At 47.1% G+C, this 19,224-nt stretch overlaps 1 protein-coding gene across 3 annotated transcripts in view; it reads left to right on the top strand.

The window, feature by feature from the left end:
• SH2D4B (SH2 domain containing 4B) overlaps positions 1-19,224 on the top strand; it is a 62,418-nt gene that overhangs the window by 11,400 nt on the left and 31,794 nt on the right. For all 3 annotated transcript variants that reach the window (XM_036089778.2, XM_036089774.2, XM_036089775.2), the window contains exon 3: positions 4,917-5,064. In XM_036089778.2, the coding sequence (XP_035945671.1) occupies positions 4,917-5,064 (148 nt within the window). The remainder of the gene's footprint in view (positions 1-4,916; positions 5,065-19,224) is intronic.

Genomic DNA, 19,224 nt, shown 5'->3' with positions numbered 1-19,224 from the left:
CCCATCATGTCCTGAGGCCACGACCTGCCTGCCGTCCCTTGTCACTTCTCTGTCCTTATCTTCTGTGATGTCTCAGGGCCTGTAGCTCAGTTTACCACTCCCTTTTACTTGAAACGCTCTTTCTTGGCTTCCCCAACAGACATCACCTCCTCTGGGTTTTTAGCTTATCTGTTGGATTTCCTTCTCAGCCTCCTTTCCTGGTTCCTGCTCTTTCTCTCAACTTTTAAATGGTGGAGTGGCTCAAGACACTCTGGTTGTCTGTCTCTCTCTCTTTTATTGTTATTGTTGAAGCATAATTGGCATACGGCGGTATATGAGCTTCAGGTGTGCGACATAGTGATTCGACAGTTCTCTGCATTACGCAGTGCTCACCGCGGTAAGTGGGGTCACCCACCACCTGTCACCCTACAAGGTTATTATGGTTTTATTGACTATATTCCCTATGCTGTACTTTCATCTCCGTACCTTATTTCTGGTTGTTTCCTCTGGATCGGCTTTCTTTCTCTCAGTGATAGCATTAGGTCCTGTGGCTGAGAAACATCATCCCTACGCAGATGACTTCTGAACCAATACCTTCAGCTGAACTTGCCCTTCAGCCCCAGGCTCCCGCATCCCACTACTAATGGCAGGCCTCTGGGATGTCAGATGGCATCTCGAACTCATCAAATATAGAATTTTGACTTTTCTTCTTCCAACCACAGTGGATGATTCTATACTCAAACATGCCAAGCCCATTTGCAATGCTGGGTCCATTGTGCTCATGGTTTTCTCTGCCTGGAAATTTCTTCTCCCCAAAACTTACTTATTGGCGTTCTTCCTTACTGTTCAGTTGTCAGATCACATCGACCCTTCTGAGAGGACTTCTGGTCACCCAGCCTAAAGTAGCCTCCTAAATTCTCTCTGTCCTTTCTCCTGTTTTAATTCTCTGCACACTGGTTATTATCTTCTGATATTTCCTGATTTTTGTCTGGTGTGTTTCGCCCCCTGGAAAGGCAAGCATGGAGGTGGGGCCTGCATGTGTCTTGGCCACAGCTGTGGCCGATGCAGGCCTGAGCCTCTGGGTGCTCTGTAAGTATTTGGTGAGTGACCGCGTGAAGCCACTCAGCTTCTTTTGTCCTCATGCCCAACTCTTGAGAGTGACTCATTAGGAAGTGGGAATTTTGCCTATTTTTTCCGGCTAAAAAATTGATTTTTGAATTAGTAAAAAATCCTTAATCTACACTGTTTCAGAAGAAACAAAAAACTTTGTCTTTTTTTATTAAATAAGAGATTAAAAACTCAGTTACCTCCTCTCCACCCCAACTCTTGTTGATCCATTTAAATAGTAGCAAAGGACTGAAAAATTTCCAAAGCACCAAGAGAGAGAAAATGAGAAGAGGGAACAGATAAGAAAATGTTTGCTGAGGTTTGAAGGCTGGAAGACAGAGTGGTGAGGTTCAGTGGGGCACCTGCAGGAACGGGGTGGGTGGGTGAGCTGGCTCAGTCTGGGTCCCCATGGGCTCGGGACCTGGAGACACCAGGGACTGTGAAGCAGGGAGCTCAGGCTGGCGACCAGTTTCCCTGCGGAATGGCTGGACCCTCATGTCCACATTTTCACCCAGGCTACTATATCCCTCCCTCCGAGCCGAAGGAGATGGGGAGTGGGCAGAGGCTCAGAGCTCAGTGTGTCAGGCTGAGTGTCGAGAGCAGGTGAGGGGCAGGTGGGAAACAGGAGGATTAAGGAAGGGTCTTACTTTAAGCAGTGAGTAACCTGAGCCATGGAACCTGCAGCCTGGGTCGCCTCTGGGATGCACAGGGCCAGCAAGTATTTTTGCATGGTGTCTTTGTTTCTCATAAATTATCAATTTGAGCCACATGAAATCAGCCTGTTAGGTCTTTTCTGGTGACCCAATCTCATGCAATGCTGCGATAAAAATACGGTGCCTACTGGCAGGGTTTGTAGGCTTGCTAGGACACGCCCCTGGAAACGTGGCCTGGCCACTGGACTTCAGGATGATTCCATAAATATGCATCTTGGAGCTCCTGGGGCCATATGGTTAACCCCTTTCATGAAGGAGAGGGTCAAAGAACACCCTGAGGGGGAGAAACAAGGGACTAGGGCTCATGCGGGACCTGGTCTGGACTTAAGGTACCTTACCTGGATACCACTGCTGCCCCTGCCAATCCTGGGAGGACTCTTTTTGGCCTTTCCTGGGGGACACCTGAGGGGGATGTTTGCAAAGAAGGCATTTCAAGGCATGGTGTTCCTATGAAATGTGGGACGCAAGCTAGGGGTTCTGTTAGCTAAGGTCTCAGGGCTGTCCTGCCTGCAGACTGCCTCCCCCACAGACTTCGGTATGCTGGTGCTCAGACACCACCTAGTAGGATAGAGGAGAAGACACGGAATAATCTCAGTCAAAGGACCTCTAGATACTTACACTGGAGTATTGAGTATTTTCCTCAGTGAAATGGCTGATTCCTCATCCAGTCATCCTAGAGTGAAGCCCACTTCCCAGGGAAGTCCTGTCTACACACTCTGAGTCTCCCATTCGGATAGTTATTTCCTGTCTTGAATATGGACAGCCAGGAAACATCAGACATCTGAGAAAAGCCTCCAACACCAATGACAGGCAACACATAAAACATACTTTAAAGGGAAAAAAAAGCAAAAAACAGAGGAAATAGACCTAAATCAGAATATGGGGGGTGGGGAAGAAAGCTCTAAAGTCCTCAGAGATGAAACATTACACTCTTGAAACCAGGACAGGGTGCAATGAAGCAAAAAGGAACAACCAAAGAATAAGAAGGAGGGCTTTAGGAATTACAAATGCAATCTGTAATAAAAAATGTAGCATTTGGTTTAGACAATAAAATCGGTGGATCAACCAGGAAGTAGAACAGCAAAGGCAGGGGAGAGAAAATAAGAGAGAAATGCTAAGCCTCCTAGAGGATCAAGTCAAGGAGTCCAGAGTTTGACAAACAGGAGTTCTAGAAAGAAAAACAATGAGAGGAGAAGAAATGACCCAAGAAATTCTAAGCCAAGGTGTATCAGACTGGAAAGATCTGAGACTTCAGGCAGAAAGCTCCTTGCGTGCCTAGCACAATCAATGAAAGAAAATCCCCACCAAGGCACATCATTTAACCATGTTCAGAACATCAGTGATAAAGAGAAAAATTAATGTCTCATGCAGAAAATTGAGAATCCAAGGGTCAGTATTGGATGCTGGGAAGTAAAGTCTTCCAAATTCTGCTTTAGGAAAGTGATTTTTAATTGAATTCTATGCTCAGACAAATTAGCAGTTATATCTGAAGGCAGCATATAGATGTTTTCAGACAAGACTCAGAGTGTCTCCCTGTGAGTCCATACTTGAGAAGTCCTGCTAGCTATGTTGTTGCAAAATGACGAAGTGGCCAAAAAAGAACATGGAACAAAGAAACAAGAGCTTCAACTGGAGGAGGGCTGAGAAATGAGTCCCCAGGTGGATGGACAGACAGGAGACCCAGGTAACAACAAACTGAGATGGGAGAAGAAGGAAGGCTGGCATCTGGGGACAGTGGCGACCCCTGAAAAAAGATAACTGCTGTTTACCTGTTATAATAATAAACACAGAGAAAGATTTACGACAGATCTTAGAGAAGTTGGGAAAATTCAATATGCAACTTCAGGATAAAACAATTATGAACCCAGGAAAGAAAAAGCCATCATACTATCATATTTTACTGAATATAAAATGCCATATTAGTTAAGTATTGATTTATTAATCATTATTTTAAGAAGAAAGAAAAAACCGTTGCCTATTAAAAAGGCAACTTGCAAGTCTTGAGACATACCCACATATCATACCCACATTATGTTAGAAAGTTACAAAACGTACTTCTTATCATTGGTGAAAACAGCGCCCTACTTTGGCTTTGCAGTGAACCGTATTTACACCGATTATTGATTTCACCACAAATTTTGATGTTGGCACGGTAAGGATGAGGAGAGGAAAAGTCTGGGCGTGTACCTATGTGGCAAACATAAGTGTCAAATACTCATGTACCAAAAAGGAAAGGCAGTAGTTTAATGTCTAGAATTGATAAATAAAAAAATCAGCTGCATGATTCAGACAGAGATGTCACAACATGAAAGAACAGCTAAAATAATTGAGAATGGTGGCCCCTGGGCACCGGGTGAGGGTGGGTAGTTCGGGGTGATGTGGTCTGGAGAATTGCTGGTTCTGAAAATGAGCCTATAGCATATAATGCATGTTTGACACCTGTGGGTTACTTTGATGTGAACAAAGGTAGAGGGAAATACACACACACACACACACACACACACAGCTTTTTGGAGCTTCGAAGTGTGACAATTGGAGATGTGGGTCCCCCGAAACCTACTTGTCTTGGAAATATCTTATCCAGACAGAAGGTTAAGACATGATCATATCCTGCTTAATTGGCCTCCAGAAGGAATGGTACCTACCCTCCGTCTCCCCCAGAATGCCGGTATGGCCAAGGATGGCCCAGCCTCCTCTTATCTTTGCAGAAAGCTTTATTCCACACATATTTTTTTAAAGATTTATTTATTTATTTTAGGGAGGGAGGGGCAGAGGGAGAGGGTGAGGGAGAGAATCTCAAGCAGACTCCCCGCTCAGTGAGGAGCCCAACACAGGGCTCGTTCTCATGACCCTGAGATCACCACCCGAGCTGAAACCAAGAGCCGGTAGCTTAACCGACTGAGCCACGCAGGCGCCCCTGTTCCCCGGATTTTAACCCGTTGCATCCTTCCCCGCAGCTGTGATCAGGCCTGCCTATGGCCATTTCCTGTGTCAGAGAATGCACCTGAGCCGCCAGCCCTGGCCCACCCCACCCCGCCACAGCACTGCCCTGCCCCAGAGTCACAGGGGCACTTCTCTCTCGTGACCTAACGTCCTTCTGTCCCCATGATATTTTAGAGGAAAGAGGAAGAGGAGAGGAAGCGAGGAGAGGAGCAGATTCGCCTCCGGGAAGAGCAGAGGGCCAAGGAACTCTACTGGACCCTGAAGCAGGCCCAGCTGCAGAGCCACGCCAGCGAGAAGGAGGAGCGCGAGTGGGAGGAACAGCGTGAGTAGACCAGCCTGCGGCCCCACCCGCTCACCTCCCGCTTGTCTGCTCCGTCATCCTTCCGTTCACGCTTTCGGCCCCCAGGCCTTTACCCAGGACCCACCCTGCACGGGGCCCTGCTAAGGACCCAGAGGGTGAGGGCTCCGCCCGCCGAGAGCTTATTTATATGCCTGTGGAGGAGATTTCTTACACTAAAAAATACTGATTGCGTTACCAGTACTTTACTGGCTCTGTGCTAAGCTCTGGGCACCCAGAATTGAGGGATCACCGTGCTTATCTTGGAGGAACTCCCGGGCCGGGCGGGAGACAGACACGCAGGCTGCCGGCTTTGAGGGAGAGAGTACCACCCCTGTTGGAGTACAGAGTGGCTATCCCGGTGGGCTTCCGGAGGCAGCATGACGAAGCGAAGCTTGATGCGGGCACAGGAACAACGGAGGCGAAGAGGCGGGTGAGGGAGAGGGTGCCCAAGACGGAGGCCCCAGCATACGTAAGGGCATGGTGATGGGAATGGGATGTGCGTAGGAAGGTGGAGATGTATGGGGCGGGCTACAGAGGCTACAAAGCTTGGAGAGTGTCGGGGGGAGAAAAGTTTTGGGGTGGGGAGAGGGGAGGCGGAAGCAGATTGGAAGGGTGCTGTTTCAGTATGTGCTCGGGCTTCGTTTGAATCAGGTGCGGTAACACCTGGATCATATGGATAATGTGGAAATGACGTTGCCCCAAGAAGTTTTTACTCACAGGGAGCAGGACACGCCAGGCGGGGCTACAAGTGCATCAGGGCCCGTCAGGGGGCGGAGGGAGCCAGGGCACAGTGCTGGCATCGTGGTTTCCCCGGGGCAGGTAAGGCCAGACAGGGAGCGCAGGGGTAGGATCGGCTCGTTTGAATAAAGTCTGCAGGCTCTGGGGCACAGGGGCTCTCTAGTTGTCTGACGCCTGGCCCTGGGGTGAGGAGGTCAGGTGGACAGTCAGAACTAGATAGAGGAAGTGATCGGAGTATTTTGGATTGGCTGGTTTGCAAATGAAAGGCACACTTACGGGTGAGTCCTTTAGTATCTTTAGGAATTGGCCATCCCTGGGAGGGCCAGTCTCTCTCGGCTCAGCAAGGTCCCAGAAGTCAAAACATGGGGAAAATAAAAAGGCATGGTTCCTGCAGGTGGGCAGTGCGACACTTGTAAAGGTGGGTTTGGGGGTGAGAGAGAGGAGGAGGCTGTTGCAGTGGTACCCCCGAGAGATGACTGGGGCCAGGGCCACGACAGGGGGAGCGCAGATGCCGCATGACTTCTACTCGCCAGCCCTCTGGTCCGCAGCCTTTTTCAACCACATGCCAGATTCATTCAATAGACTAGAAAAAAAAATTGAAATACAATTCACATAACATAAAATTCATCCTTTTAAAGAGTACAGTTTAGCGGCTTTTAGGATACTCACCGCCTTGTGCAAACCACCACCACTATTACTTCCAGAGATCTCTTTACCACAAAGAGAAACTCTGTCCCCATTGGTTTTTCCTTCTCCTGCCACACCTCTGGAAACCACTAATCTAATTTCTGTCCCTATGAATTTGCCCATTATGGATATTTCTTATAAATAGAATTATACATGATGTTTATCCATTCATTAGTTGATGGACCTTTGGGTTGTTTCTACTTTTGGGCTATTATGAATAATGTTGCTGTGAACATATGGGTTTTCTTTTGGTGGTTCTTGAATATGTGTGTTTTTACTGAAAAAAATCATTCATAAATTAAAGAAATGTACAAACACATGAGTAAATAATGTAGTGACAAAGACTATTTTTGTGAAGTGTTTTTTTAAGTTAAGATTTAAGTGAAATCTTTAGATTTCAGTGCAAAATGTACCCCTGGAATCCTCTTAAAACATAAGTGCAAGCTCAAAAAAAAGTAGTAGTGACTGGATATTTACCCCAAAGATACAAATGTAGTGATCTGAAGGGGCACGTGCACCCCAATGTTTATAGCAGCAATGTCCAATAGGGACATAGCAGCAATAGCCAAACTATGGAAAGAGCCAAGATGTCCATCAACAGATGAATGGATAAAGAAGATGTGGTATATATATATATATATATATATATATATATATATATACACACACACACACACACAATGGAATATTATGCAGCCATCAGAAAAATGAAATCTTGCCATTTGCAATGACATGGATGGAACTAGAGGGTATTATGCTAAGCGAAATAAGTCAATCAGAGAAAGACAAGTATCATATGATCTCACTGATACGAGGAATTTGAGAAACAAGACAGAGGATCATAGAGGAAGGGAGGGAAAAATGAAACAAGACGAAACCAGAGAGGGAGACAACCCATAAGAAACTCTTCATCTCAGGAAACAAACAAGGTTGCTGGAGGGGAGGGGGTGGGAGGGATGGGGTGGCTGGGTGATGGACACTGGGGAGGGTATGTGCTATGGTGAGCGCTGTGAATTGTGCAAGACTGATGAATCACAGACCTGTACCCTTGAAACAAATAATACATTATATGTTAATTTAAAAAAACAAACAAAACCCCACAAAACAAAGCCAAAACAAACAAACAAAAAAATCCGTAGTGGTTGAAGGAAGCTAGCTACGTTCCATGCCATCGTCCAGTTTCTTCCCATCCTTGCTAATGCTTGGTATCTTTTGTCTTTTTGATAATAGACGTCCTAACAGGTGTGAAGTGATGTCTCTTTGTGGTTTTGATTTGCATTTCCCTAATAATTAATGATGTTGAGCACTTTTTCATGTACCTATTGACCATCTGTATATCCTTTTGAAAAAATATCTATTTGGGTCCTTTGCTCATTTTTTAAAATTGGGTTATTTCTTTTTGGCTATTGAGTTGTATGGATTCCTATATATTTTGGACATTAACCCCTTATTAGATACGTGGTTTACAAATATTTTTTCCTATTCCGCAGGTTGCCTTTTCGTTTTGTTGATGTTTCCTTTACTGTGCGGAAGGTTTTTAATTTGACATAACCCCACCTGTTTATTTTTGTTTTTGGTGTCATATCCAAAAAACATCACCAAGACCAATGTCAGGGAGCTTTTTTCTTATGTTTTCTTCCAGGTGTTTTACAGTTTCAGGTCTTACAGTTAAATCTTTAATCCCTTTTGAGTTGATTTTTGTGTTTGCTAGGAGATAAGGGTACAATTTCATTCTTTTGTCTGTGAATATCCAGTTTTCCCAGCACCATTTCTTTGAAAAGACTATCTTTCCCCATTGTGTATTCTTGGCACCTTTGTTGAAAATTATTTGACTGTATATGCATAAGTTTATTTCTGAGCCCTATATTCTTTTCCATTGGTTTATGTGTTTTTATGTAAGCACCATACTGTTTTGGTTACTACAGCTTTGTAATATAATTTGAAGTCAGGAAGTTAGATGCTACTAGCTTTGTTCTCCTTGCTCAAGATTGCTTTAGGTATTCAGAATCTTTTGTGGTTCCATACAAATTTTAGGATTATTATTTTTTCTATTATCTGTGAAAAATGCCATTGGAAATTTAATAGGGATTGCATTGAATCTGTACATTGCTTTGAGTAGTATGTATATTTTAACAATATTAATTCTTCCTATCTATGAACACAGGATATCTTTCTGTTTATTTGTGTCTTCTTTAATTTCTTTCATCAATGTCTTATAGTTTTAGTGTCCCAGTCTTTCGTCTCCTTGGTTAAATTTATTTGTAAGTATTTTATTAAATTTTTTTTCCTTTCCAAGTTTTTATTTAAATTCCGGTTAGTGGGGTGCCTGGGTGGTACAGTTGGTTAAGCGTCCAACTCTTGGTTTTAGCTCAGGTCATGATCTCATGGTCCTGGGCTTGAGCCCCGCGTTTGTCTCCATGCTCAGCATGGAGTCTCTTGAGATTCTCTCTCTCCTCTCTCTGTCCCTCCCATTCATGCTCTCGTTCTCTCAAATAAACAAATAAAATCTTGAAAAAAATAAATTCCAGTTAGTTAACATACAGTGTAATATTAGTTTCAGTTGTAGAATTTAGTGATTCACCTCTTGCATATAACACCCAATGCTCATCACAAGTGCCCTCCTTAATACCCATTGCCTATTTCACCCATTCTGATGCGATTGTGAGTGGGATTGTCTTACTAATTTCTTTTTTGTATATATATTGTTACTGCATAGAAACAGAACTGATGTTTGTATGTTGATTTTGTATCCTGCAACTTTACCAAATTTATTGATTCTAACAATTTTTGGGTGAAATATTTAGGGTTTTCTATATGTAAGGTCATGCCACCTGTAAACAGAGACAATTTTACTTCTTCCTTTCTGATTTGGATGCCTTTTACTATTTTTTTTAAAGATTTTATTTTTATTTATTTGACAGAGAGAGAGACAGCGAGAGAGGGAACACAAGCAGTGGGGAGTAGGAGAGGGAGAGGCAGGCTTCCAGTGGAGCAGGGAGCCCGATGTGGGGCTCGATCCCAGGACCTTGGGATCATGACCTGAGACGAAGGCAGACGCTTAATGACTGAGCCACCCAGGCGCCCTGCCTTTTCCTATTTTTTTTTTTCTTGCCTAATTATTCTGGCTAAGACTTCCAGTATCATGGTGAAAGAAATGGTGACAGTGGGCATTCCTGTCTTGCTCCTGATCTTAGAGCTAAAGCTTTCAGCCTTACGCTGTTGTGTATGATGTTAGCTATGCCCTTGTCATATACAGCTTTTATTATGAGGTACATTCTTTCTATACCCGATTTGTTGAGAGCGTTTATCATGAAAAGATGCTGAATTTTGTCAAATGCTTCTTCTGCGTCTATTGAGATGATCATACGATTTTTATTCTTTTTGTTAATGTGGCATATCATAGCTACTGATTTGCGGGTGCTGAGCTAGCCTGGCATCCCAGGAATCAGTCACACGTGATCGTGGTGTATAGAGCATTTGGAAAGGCCCCATGGAGGAAATGGCATTTGGTCTGGGAAAAGTGGGGAAGTAAAGAAGCAAGGAAGGGCATCACAGCCGAGGGAGCAGCACTGAGCAAAAGCAAGGTCATCGGGTGCCTAGGATGTGTCTCCCCGTGGCTGCAGCCTGAGGTTCATAGTGAACAATGGTGAAAGTGGGAAAGGCAAGATGGATAAGAGCTAAAGAAGAATTCATTCATTTAAATTCAGAATGGAAGAGATAGGGGAAAAAAAAGGCAGGACAAAGCTTTATACTGAAAAAATAGTGAACAATTACAAAATGAGGTCACATGAGGCCACTCTAGTGTGGGAGAGGGAGCACTGGACTGGGAGTCCTGCCCTAGTTCTGCCACGGACTCGTGTGACCGAGAGCAAGTTCTTGCTCAGCTGCTCGGTTTCTTCCTGTGGAAAATGGGGGTAATCATGTTGAGTTGAGGCTTGTTGGGAGGGTATGGTAGGAGGAAGGAAGCGCCACCCAAGAGTGTTCCTCTTTTTGTAGCGACACGATGAGGCGGACCGTTAGGGGCCAGGCAGGTGTTTCGCTAGGGATGCAGCCTGGAGATCATCTGGCCCGAGTGCTGCCTGACTGCTAATTAATGCGCCGTGTGGCAACGGAAAGTGGAAAAACCTCCAAAAGACAGTGAGAAAGTGATAATGCCAGCCTCACAACTTTGGTTCCTTATTTTATGCTTTCTTAAAGAATGATGTAGCTAAACTCTGGAGGCTGTCATTCAAAACCAGCAAAGCCATTCTGCCCTCAATTAATTTAATATGAAAGATTATAGTGGGCCATTAATCTACGGGGAGCAGCCGTTTTTGATAAAACACCTAAATTAAGTTCTCCGAGTTAGGAAAAAAAAGGGCATTGTTTCCTTTAGTATCACTCGAATACAGAATTCGTTATTCAGTTCAAATAATAGAACAGGCTCTGGCCTCTCAGAAGCTCTGAAAATCCAGGCAGAAATTCATTTAATTAATTCTCAGCTGCAAACATGTAGGAGTGTGGAGTTAGGTGCTGTCTAGTTGCCCAGAGAGTTGGAGAAGAGCCTGCATGACTTGGTCAATGATACTATTTTCGAATACTGGAACTGTGTTCTCATGAACCCCTCCCCTCTTCCCTTGAACCATGTCATTCTGGGGTGGCGCCTTCCCCACAATCTATACTCTGCTTGTCTCACCCTTTGCCGTGTGCTCAGAGCCATGGGAGAAAAATGTGTGCTCAGGCTCAAGATGGAGTCCTGCTCAGGACGGAGTCCAGCTATGTTGGTTCTGTTCTCTTTGTTCATAGAAAAGAGAGTGCTCTGGAGTCTGGGTTTAACGTGGGTGATTCTACAATGCCGTGTGCTGGAGACAGGCAGACCCCGAAGGGGAGATGCCGGGTGGTCGGGAGATGGGGTGGGGCAGAGCTGGATGTGGGGCTGGAGGGAAAGCTGACACAAAGCAGGGCCTGTTCTATGCACTGATGGCCTGAGAAATGGTGCAGTGTCTCTTTGGACAGAACCAGTACTGGCCGTTCCTCCAGCTCCGAGGGCCATGTAGGTTTGGTTTTACTACTCAGAATAATGCCCGCCGGAGTCCCCGTGTGCTCGATTCGTATCCTGCGTGGGCTTCTCTCTCCTCTTGAATTGCTCAAGAATCTCTGGAGGCTTTCTGTTGTCTCAGGAGTCCTTCCCGGGTTCACCCTGGTGCGGGGAGCACTCTGGTCTTAAGGAACCTCTCCCCTGGGTGTGCCCGGTGGCCACAGGGGGGTCACTGTTGGCAGCCATCAGGAATTGCTAGCGGGACTCGGTTCACGGTGATCTCAGAGGCATTGGAGTCGGGGAGGAGAGAGCCCTCCTTCCCTTGGGCTACATTTAGCTGTGGGGGAGCCTCACTTTCTTTCCCTGAGGCTCATCTCTCAGGGTCCATCCTCTTGGTGCCAAGCCCACCCGTTCCCCAGGTGATGGCTGCTTCAGTAGGTTGAGTCCTCAGGGGCCTGTGTGCATAGCCTTCAATATCTGGAATGCCTGTTGTCCTCCCCCCGGGGCCAGGAAGACTCCCCGTTTCACAAAATTTTCATTTTCCCCCTTTGCCCAACCAGAGCTCCTGACACTACTCAGCCCTACCCCTACACCAGTTCCCTGCCTCCACCCCTTTCTGCCTTAAGTGGGACGGGCCCTTTCTAGAGGGGCGTTCCAGTCCCCTTACCTCACAGTGAAGACAGGTAACAACAATATATGATATTTAATGAACTTCTGCTCTGTGCCAGAGCTGTCCAGGACCCTTCTGTGTAATATCTCATTACCTCATTTACAGAGCAGCCCTCTGAAGTTAGATGATTTATCCCCTCATTTTACAGATGAGAGGATAAAGTGTAGATACGGTAACTCGAGTTGTCCAATGTCACATGGAGCAGAAAATGGAGCAGAAGTTAAACACACTGCCCACAGAAACAATTTAAATCTTTATGGCTGCTTTTTCATTATATACATACATATATATATACATATACATATATATATAATGTATGTATACATATATGTATATATGAATCACTAATTTTCAGAGACATTATATATTATTCACCCAAGGCGTTACTACAAATTGGTATTGCTTTGAAGCATTGGGTTTCTCTGTGGATGTAACTGGATCATCTGAATTCTATAAAGTACTCTTTTCTATCTGGGCAGAGGTAGAAAGCGCCCAAGGAACCATGGGCAGGTTCTCTAGAGAGGGGTCTCATGACGAGCAGCAGCTAATGATCTTCCAGAACCTCACGTCCTCCTGGGATCCCATAGGCACCTCCACTTCAACACGTCCAAAACAAACCCCCACTTCCCCTCAGCCGGCTTTATCAGCTGGCTGTCAAAGGCAGAAGCTTGGCTGTCATTCTGGTCTGTCCTTTTGGCTCACTATCAATCCCCAAACTTACCAAGTGGTAAGGATTCTACTTCCTTACTATTCTTTGAATTTACACCCTCCCACCCCATTGTCCTGGTACCATCTGAACTTTGACCCCACGGCTCTACCTATATTTCTATTTTCCAAGCCTTCGTTCTTGTTCCTGTCGGATTCATTCCCAACACTGCAGCCAAACCAATCTTCGAGAGGTGGAAACAGCATCCTGCTCTCCTGCTAAAAACACAGCAGTGGCTTCCAGTCACCCTTTGGTAAAGCATTAAAATTAATTAGCCAGTATTTATTGGTCTCCTAAATGGCCTTTTCTGTTTCTGCATCCTCACCTTTTGCCCAGTCTGTAAGAGAGCTGCCCTCCAGCCATGCTGACCCATTCCAGGAGGGAGGCCTGAGCTCCCTCTTGCCCCTCGGCCTCTGCCCCTGAGCCTGCTCTGCCCAGAAGACCCTCTCCTTGGCCTCCATTGGTTGACTCCCACGTGTCCACCAGGCATCAGTTTAGATGTCCTTCTCCAGCTCAGCTCCACGGTTTGCTGGCATGGTCCCCCTGCTAGATGGTGAGCTCTCTGAGAGCAAGGCCAATGTCTTGCTCATTGCTGTACCCATGTCTCCTAGTACCAGCTTGGCAGCCAGCTGTTATGCTGACCTTGTGAAAATTAGAAAAAGACACTGCACTACCATCTGCCAGAAAATTGTTACATGTGTTCAAATCTATGATGATCATGCAGGGACTGTGCCCTCTGGAGGTGTGCAATGCGCAGCTTTGGTCCTGTGCAGCACAGAGTGGGCACAGAGCGGGTACTAAGTACGCATGTGCTGAATAAATGCGCACACCCTGCCCGACTGTGTTAGAGTGTTAAGAACTCTGCCTCTTGCAGTGACTAGTCTGGCTCGACGTCTGGAGCTATGTAACTGCTTGCAGATTCTGCCAGGGGAGACCAACTTCTGTTGTTTCTCTTCAGTGTTGGAGAACTGAGTAGTGTTATCTTGAGCACAGGTAAGGACATGATTCCAGACCAGTCTGGCAGTTTGGTAGCCCTTGGATAAAGGATGGTACTGTCTCCAAGGGAGGGAAAACTAAGACCCAGAGAGATGAAAACTTGTCCCCGTCTAGACAGACTGTTAGGAGTAAAGCCAAGCAAATGCCCAGCTCTCTCCACACCCCTGAGCCTGAGGCAACTGAAGTTTCCCGGTCTGATATGGGAGAGGTTGGACTCCAAAACCTGTGGGACTCGTGGTTTCTTCTTGAGCAGGAGGGTTCCAGGCTGGGCAATCCTGGAGAGTGGTGTCTCAGTTCTGGGGAGGTGGCCCCAGGCCAGGCAGGTGTGGGTGCATCCCTGAGATAGGGGGTCAGAGCTGGAAGGGACCTACCCCCTTATCTGCATGGGAGAGAATTGAGGGCTGAGGTGGGGACACAGTTGGGTACACATCTAGCTGATGACGACACTTAGCTATGCTCTGGCGGCTTCTTCTTCTTCTTCTTTTCAAGATTTATTTACTTATTTGAGAGAGAGAGTGAGCATGAGCAGGGGAAGGGGCAGAGGGAAAGAATCTCAAGCAGACTCCCTGCCAAGTACAGAACTCCACATGGGACTTAATGCGGGGCTTGACCCAGGGCTCGATGCCACGACCCTGAGATCATGACCTGAGCTGAAATCAAGAGTCGGACGCCTAACTGACTGGGCCACCCAGGTGCCCCTATGCTCTGGCTTCTTCATTCTCAGCCCAGTGCTCACCAACCAGAATGTTACAGAATGTCCATTTAAAAAAATTGTGGTAAGATGCACAACTTAAAATTTACCACTTTACCCACTTTTAAGTGTACAGCTCAGTCGCATCGAGTACGTTCCAGAACTTTTTCATCTTTCCAAACTGAAACTCTGCCTCCATTGAACAGTAAGTCCCTGATCCACCCTGTCCCCAGCTACTTGGAACGACCATTCTACTTTTCGCTGTGTAATTAACTATTGTAAGTACAGTACGTGGAGTATCAGTGGAATCATACGATGTCCTTTGTGTCTGGCTTATTCACTTAGCAAACTGTCTTAAAGATTCATCTGTGTTGTAGCAGGGATCAGAATCCCCTTCCTTTTTTTTTTTTTTTTTAAATATTTTATTTATTTGATAGAAAGCGTGAGCAAGAGCACAAGCAGGGGGAGCAGCAGAGGGAGAGGAAGAAGCAGGCTCCCCACTGAGCAGGGAGCCCGATGTGGGACTTGATCCCAGGACCCTGAGATCATGACCTGAACTGAAGGCAGATGCTTAACCAACTGAGCCACCCAGGCGCCCCAGAATCCCCTTCTTTTAGGGCTGGGTAATATTCCACTGTGTGTGTATACCCTACTGCATTTTCCTATTTGTCCTTTGATGGACATTTGAGTTGTTTCCACCTTTTCGCTATTGTGAATCACGCTTCTATGAATATCGCTGTACAAAAATGTGTCCGAAGCCCTTCTTTTGGTTCTTTTGGATATATCTCCAGGAGAGGAGTTGCTGGCCCACATGGTAATCGTATGTTTAATTTTTCTGGAACTGCTATCCCATTTTCCACAGCAGCTGCACCATGCTCCATGCCCACCAACAATGCACAAGGGTTCCACTTTCTCCGTACCTTTGCCGACACTTGTTTTCTATTTTTTCTAATTAAACAAGTTAAAAAAAATAGCTACCCTCATGAGTGTGAAGTGGTGTCTTATTGTGCTTGGTCCATTGTTGGATCTCTCAAGTCAGCCTTGCTTCTGAAGTCTTTGGTGTGTTCCCGCGGTCCCAGTTGTCTTTATGGTGTTACTGGGAGATGAGCCTCAATCTCCCACAAGCAGGAGAGAGGAGACTCTGGATTCTGCCTCAGAAGTGGGGGTGGCTGTGCTCACCCTTTGTCCTGTGCACAGTGCAGGCCCTCTCAGTGTCTGCTGGACAGGCCCGCGGGGCATCATCTCGGGCCAGAGTGTGGCGGGGGGAGGGAGCAGGTGACTCGGTGTGGATCCTCACCTCCGCCAGGGGATCCACTGGGCCACGCGGAGAGTCTGACTCTTGCTGGCTCAGGGCAAAAGATGCTTGTGGCTGCTCCTAATGTGGCTCCTCCTCTGAGTTTTGGTTATTTTCACTGGGTGAGAAGGAAGAAACCCCGAGAGTTTTGGCTGAGGGTTTTCGCGGCAGATTCACGGGATACAGTCTGAATCCATTCCTGATTCTGAGAAGGAACTAAAGCAATCTTTTAAGAGTTCAACTTGCAATTTAGGGTAAGCTGCTTGACCCAGAGCAGATTCCCTGTGATCCACCAGCAAGGGTGTCTCTTCCTGGACCGGCCATGAACTCTGGTTTGGACTTGGCAATACCAGGGCTAATGGAAAGGAAAATTTTAGGGGCACCTGGGTGGCTCAGATGGTTAAGTGTCTGCCTTCTTCTCAGGTTATGATCCCAGCATCCTGGGATCGAGCCCCACATCGGGCTCCTGGCTCAGTGGGGAGTCTGCTTCTCCCTCTGCCTCTGCCTCTCCCCCTGCTCATGCTCTCTCTCTCTCTGTATCTCTCTGTCTCAAATAAATAAATAAAATCCTAAAAAAAAATTGTTAAAAAAAAAAGGAAAAATTTTAACACTTAACCATGGTGCTTAATATGTCCCTGACATGGTTTTAAGTGGACATTATTAGCTCTCTCAAGCCTCACGACCGCTTTATGAGGTAGGGACTATGGTTGTGTCCATTTTACATAGGAGGAAACGCAGGCCCAGCGTAATGAAGCAGCTTGTCCAGTGTCACGTAGCTGGACCGTGGAGCTGGGATCTGAATCTAGGCCGCCTGGCTCCAGACCCAGGCTATGGGGCATTTGAAGAAAGGATCAACGTCAGGGGCCTGATCGAATAAGACACTGCCTTTCCAGAATACTTCATATGTTTTTATGTTCCATTTACCCTCCATGACCACTCTGTGAGGCAGACATTTGTGTCATTCTCATTTTGCCAGAGGTGGAAACTGAGGCCTAGAGGCTGAACGTTCAAGGACTTTCCTAGGGAAGCCGGATGGCGTGTGGCAGGCACGTGCAGGAAAGGGACCCGGTGTGCGCTGTTGGTGGGAATGTAAGTTGGTGCAGCCACTGTGGAAAACAGTATGAAGCTTCCTCAAAAAATTAAAAATAGAACTACCCTATGATCCAGCAGCCCCACTTCTGAGTATCTAGCCGAAGGAAATGAAAGCAGGCTCCTGGGGAGATAACCTGCACCCCCACGGGCATTGCGGCGTCATTCACAGCGGCCGAGATATGGAAACCACCTCAGGGTCTGCATGGGATAAGTGGATAAGGAGCATGTGCGTGTGTGGCTGGGCAACACGTAGGCTTGGCCAAGGCCACGGCAGAGCCCCTGCTTGCTTCCTGCTCTCAGCCTCGGCCGCTCGCTCACCCCCGGGAGCCGTCGGTGCTTGGCCCTTCTGGCTGCCCTGGCTGCCCGCTTGTCACAGTGGGTCTGGGTGGCTGAGCACAGCCGCACAGGGGAGAATTCGCTGAGCGTGGGGAGCACGGTGGAGCCAGACCGCAGAGTGGGGAGGAGCTCAGAAGCCATCGGACTGGAGGAAAAAGTGGGGCAGGCAGGACGCTTCTTAAGGGCTGGGAGAGAGGGGGGCTGTCCTTTATCCTGTGTGCATTGGGAGCCCCTGAAGGCGTTTGAGGAAGAGAATGGCCGGGTTAGAGCTGGCCTTTAGGAGGCTGGGTTTGGTCTCTGTGTGTCCGATGGCTCAGGGCCTCACCTGGCTGAGTTCCAACAGCCTGTCTTCCTAGTTTGCCTATGACTTCCTTCTGCTACCTGTCAATGAGTGTCACTGTCTCCCAGGGGCTATAAGCTCTCAAAGGTCGCTGGCTTTTGTAGGTCACCGGCTTGCATGTTCAGTTTGCTGGTAGTAGCTGCAGAGCTCACGCCCGGGCATCCTGGCCTTATCTGACCCTCCCACAGCAATGTGGGGCAGCCATTATGGTCTTCTTAGTGTCTGGAACGTACCGACGAACCAGCTGGGCACCAAACCTAGATTTCTCCCTGGGATGGCTTCTTCTCTCTGGAAAACTCCTACTGACCTTTCCAGATGCTTCCTCTCCTGGGATCGCTGTTGGTTCCCTCACAGAATATGAGAGCTGCTGCCCCTAAACCCTGACAGTACTTTATCTGTCCCAGATTTCATTGTTTTTTGTTAGAGATATTTGTCTTATTTTCCCAGGTAGGCTCTGAGTGCCTTGAGGGAAGGGTCTGGTCTTTGTTATGTCTGCACCCAGCTCAGAGTTAAATACTCGATTGGGCACAGTCATCCAAGAATAGGCATTGTCTGTTCACTGACACCTGTGTATGTAGGCACTGGGATATGGCCGTGAACAAAGCAGAGCAAGTCCCCCACCTGCCCTTGGGGGGCTCAGCCTACTGGATCCTCGGCGTATGACCTCCACTTCCATAAATCTTTCTGAGGGACAGACTTTATGCTGCCTTCCTCAGATCTGGGGAAATGTTCTATCATAAGAAAAGGTCTTTGATAACTTGAGAGGTAGAAGTGCTCTCTTTCAGGACAAGGGCTATTTACCTTGTATCCTCCTAAACACTGACAGAACACAGTTCTCTGATGTTGGTCGGTTGTAGGTGTTTGCGACACACGTGTGGAATGGAGCTGGAGCAGGAACAGACTCTGGATAAGAGTTGACTCCGGGGGGGGGGGGGGCAGGGGACCTGCCCGGGCCCACGCAGTCACCAGTCACGCACAGTTAGAACATGTCCAGTTCCAAGAGTTCTCTACAAAAAGAATTAGATTTTAGAGGCAGATAGGAGCCTGACGAGATGCAATCAGACTGCAAAAGAATTGGTTTTAATTCAAGACCTTGCCTCCAACAGGTTGTGTTCCCTCTCTTGGCATTTCCCCAGTTCCAGGACTCCCTTTTGAGTTTTAGAAGCAGCAACACACAGATGTCTTTCCAAGGCCACTTGGCCGAGACCAGGCCCTGCCTCGGGAAACACAGAAAGCTGGAAGGCTGGAGAGAGGGGCATCTGGAGTTTGTGGTCTGTGAGTGACAGAGCTCCCAGAGGATCCTCTCTCTCCAACACACTCACCCAGGGTCAAGGCCACCGCAAACCAGAGAAAGGGCACCAGAACCAGGACACCAGGGTTTCCAACAACTCAGCCTGTGGTAGCCGGGAGGATGGCTCCAGGCTTGGCTTGGCCATTGCTCCAGCTGGTCAAGTTACTGTCCTTCCTCGGGCCTCAGATTCCACATGAGCAGCATGAGGAGGTTGGATGGAGGGTCTTAAATGCTCTTTTGGCTTTTTGTAAGAAGGAGCAGGGGCTCTGGTGTCAGGCACACCT

This window comes from Halichoerus grypus, chromosome 7 (genome assembly GCF_964656455.1).
Source record: "Halichoerus grypus chromosome 7, mHalGry1.hap1.1, whole genome shotgun sequence".
Lineage (NCBI taxonomy): Eukaryota > Metazoa > Chordata > Mammalia > Carnivora > Phocidae > Halichoerus > Halichoerus grypus.
This window is presented reverse-complemented; position numbering and strand designations above follow the sequence as displayed.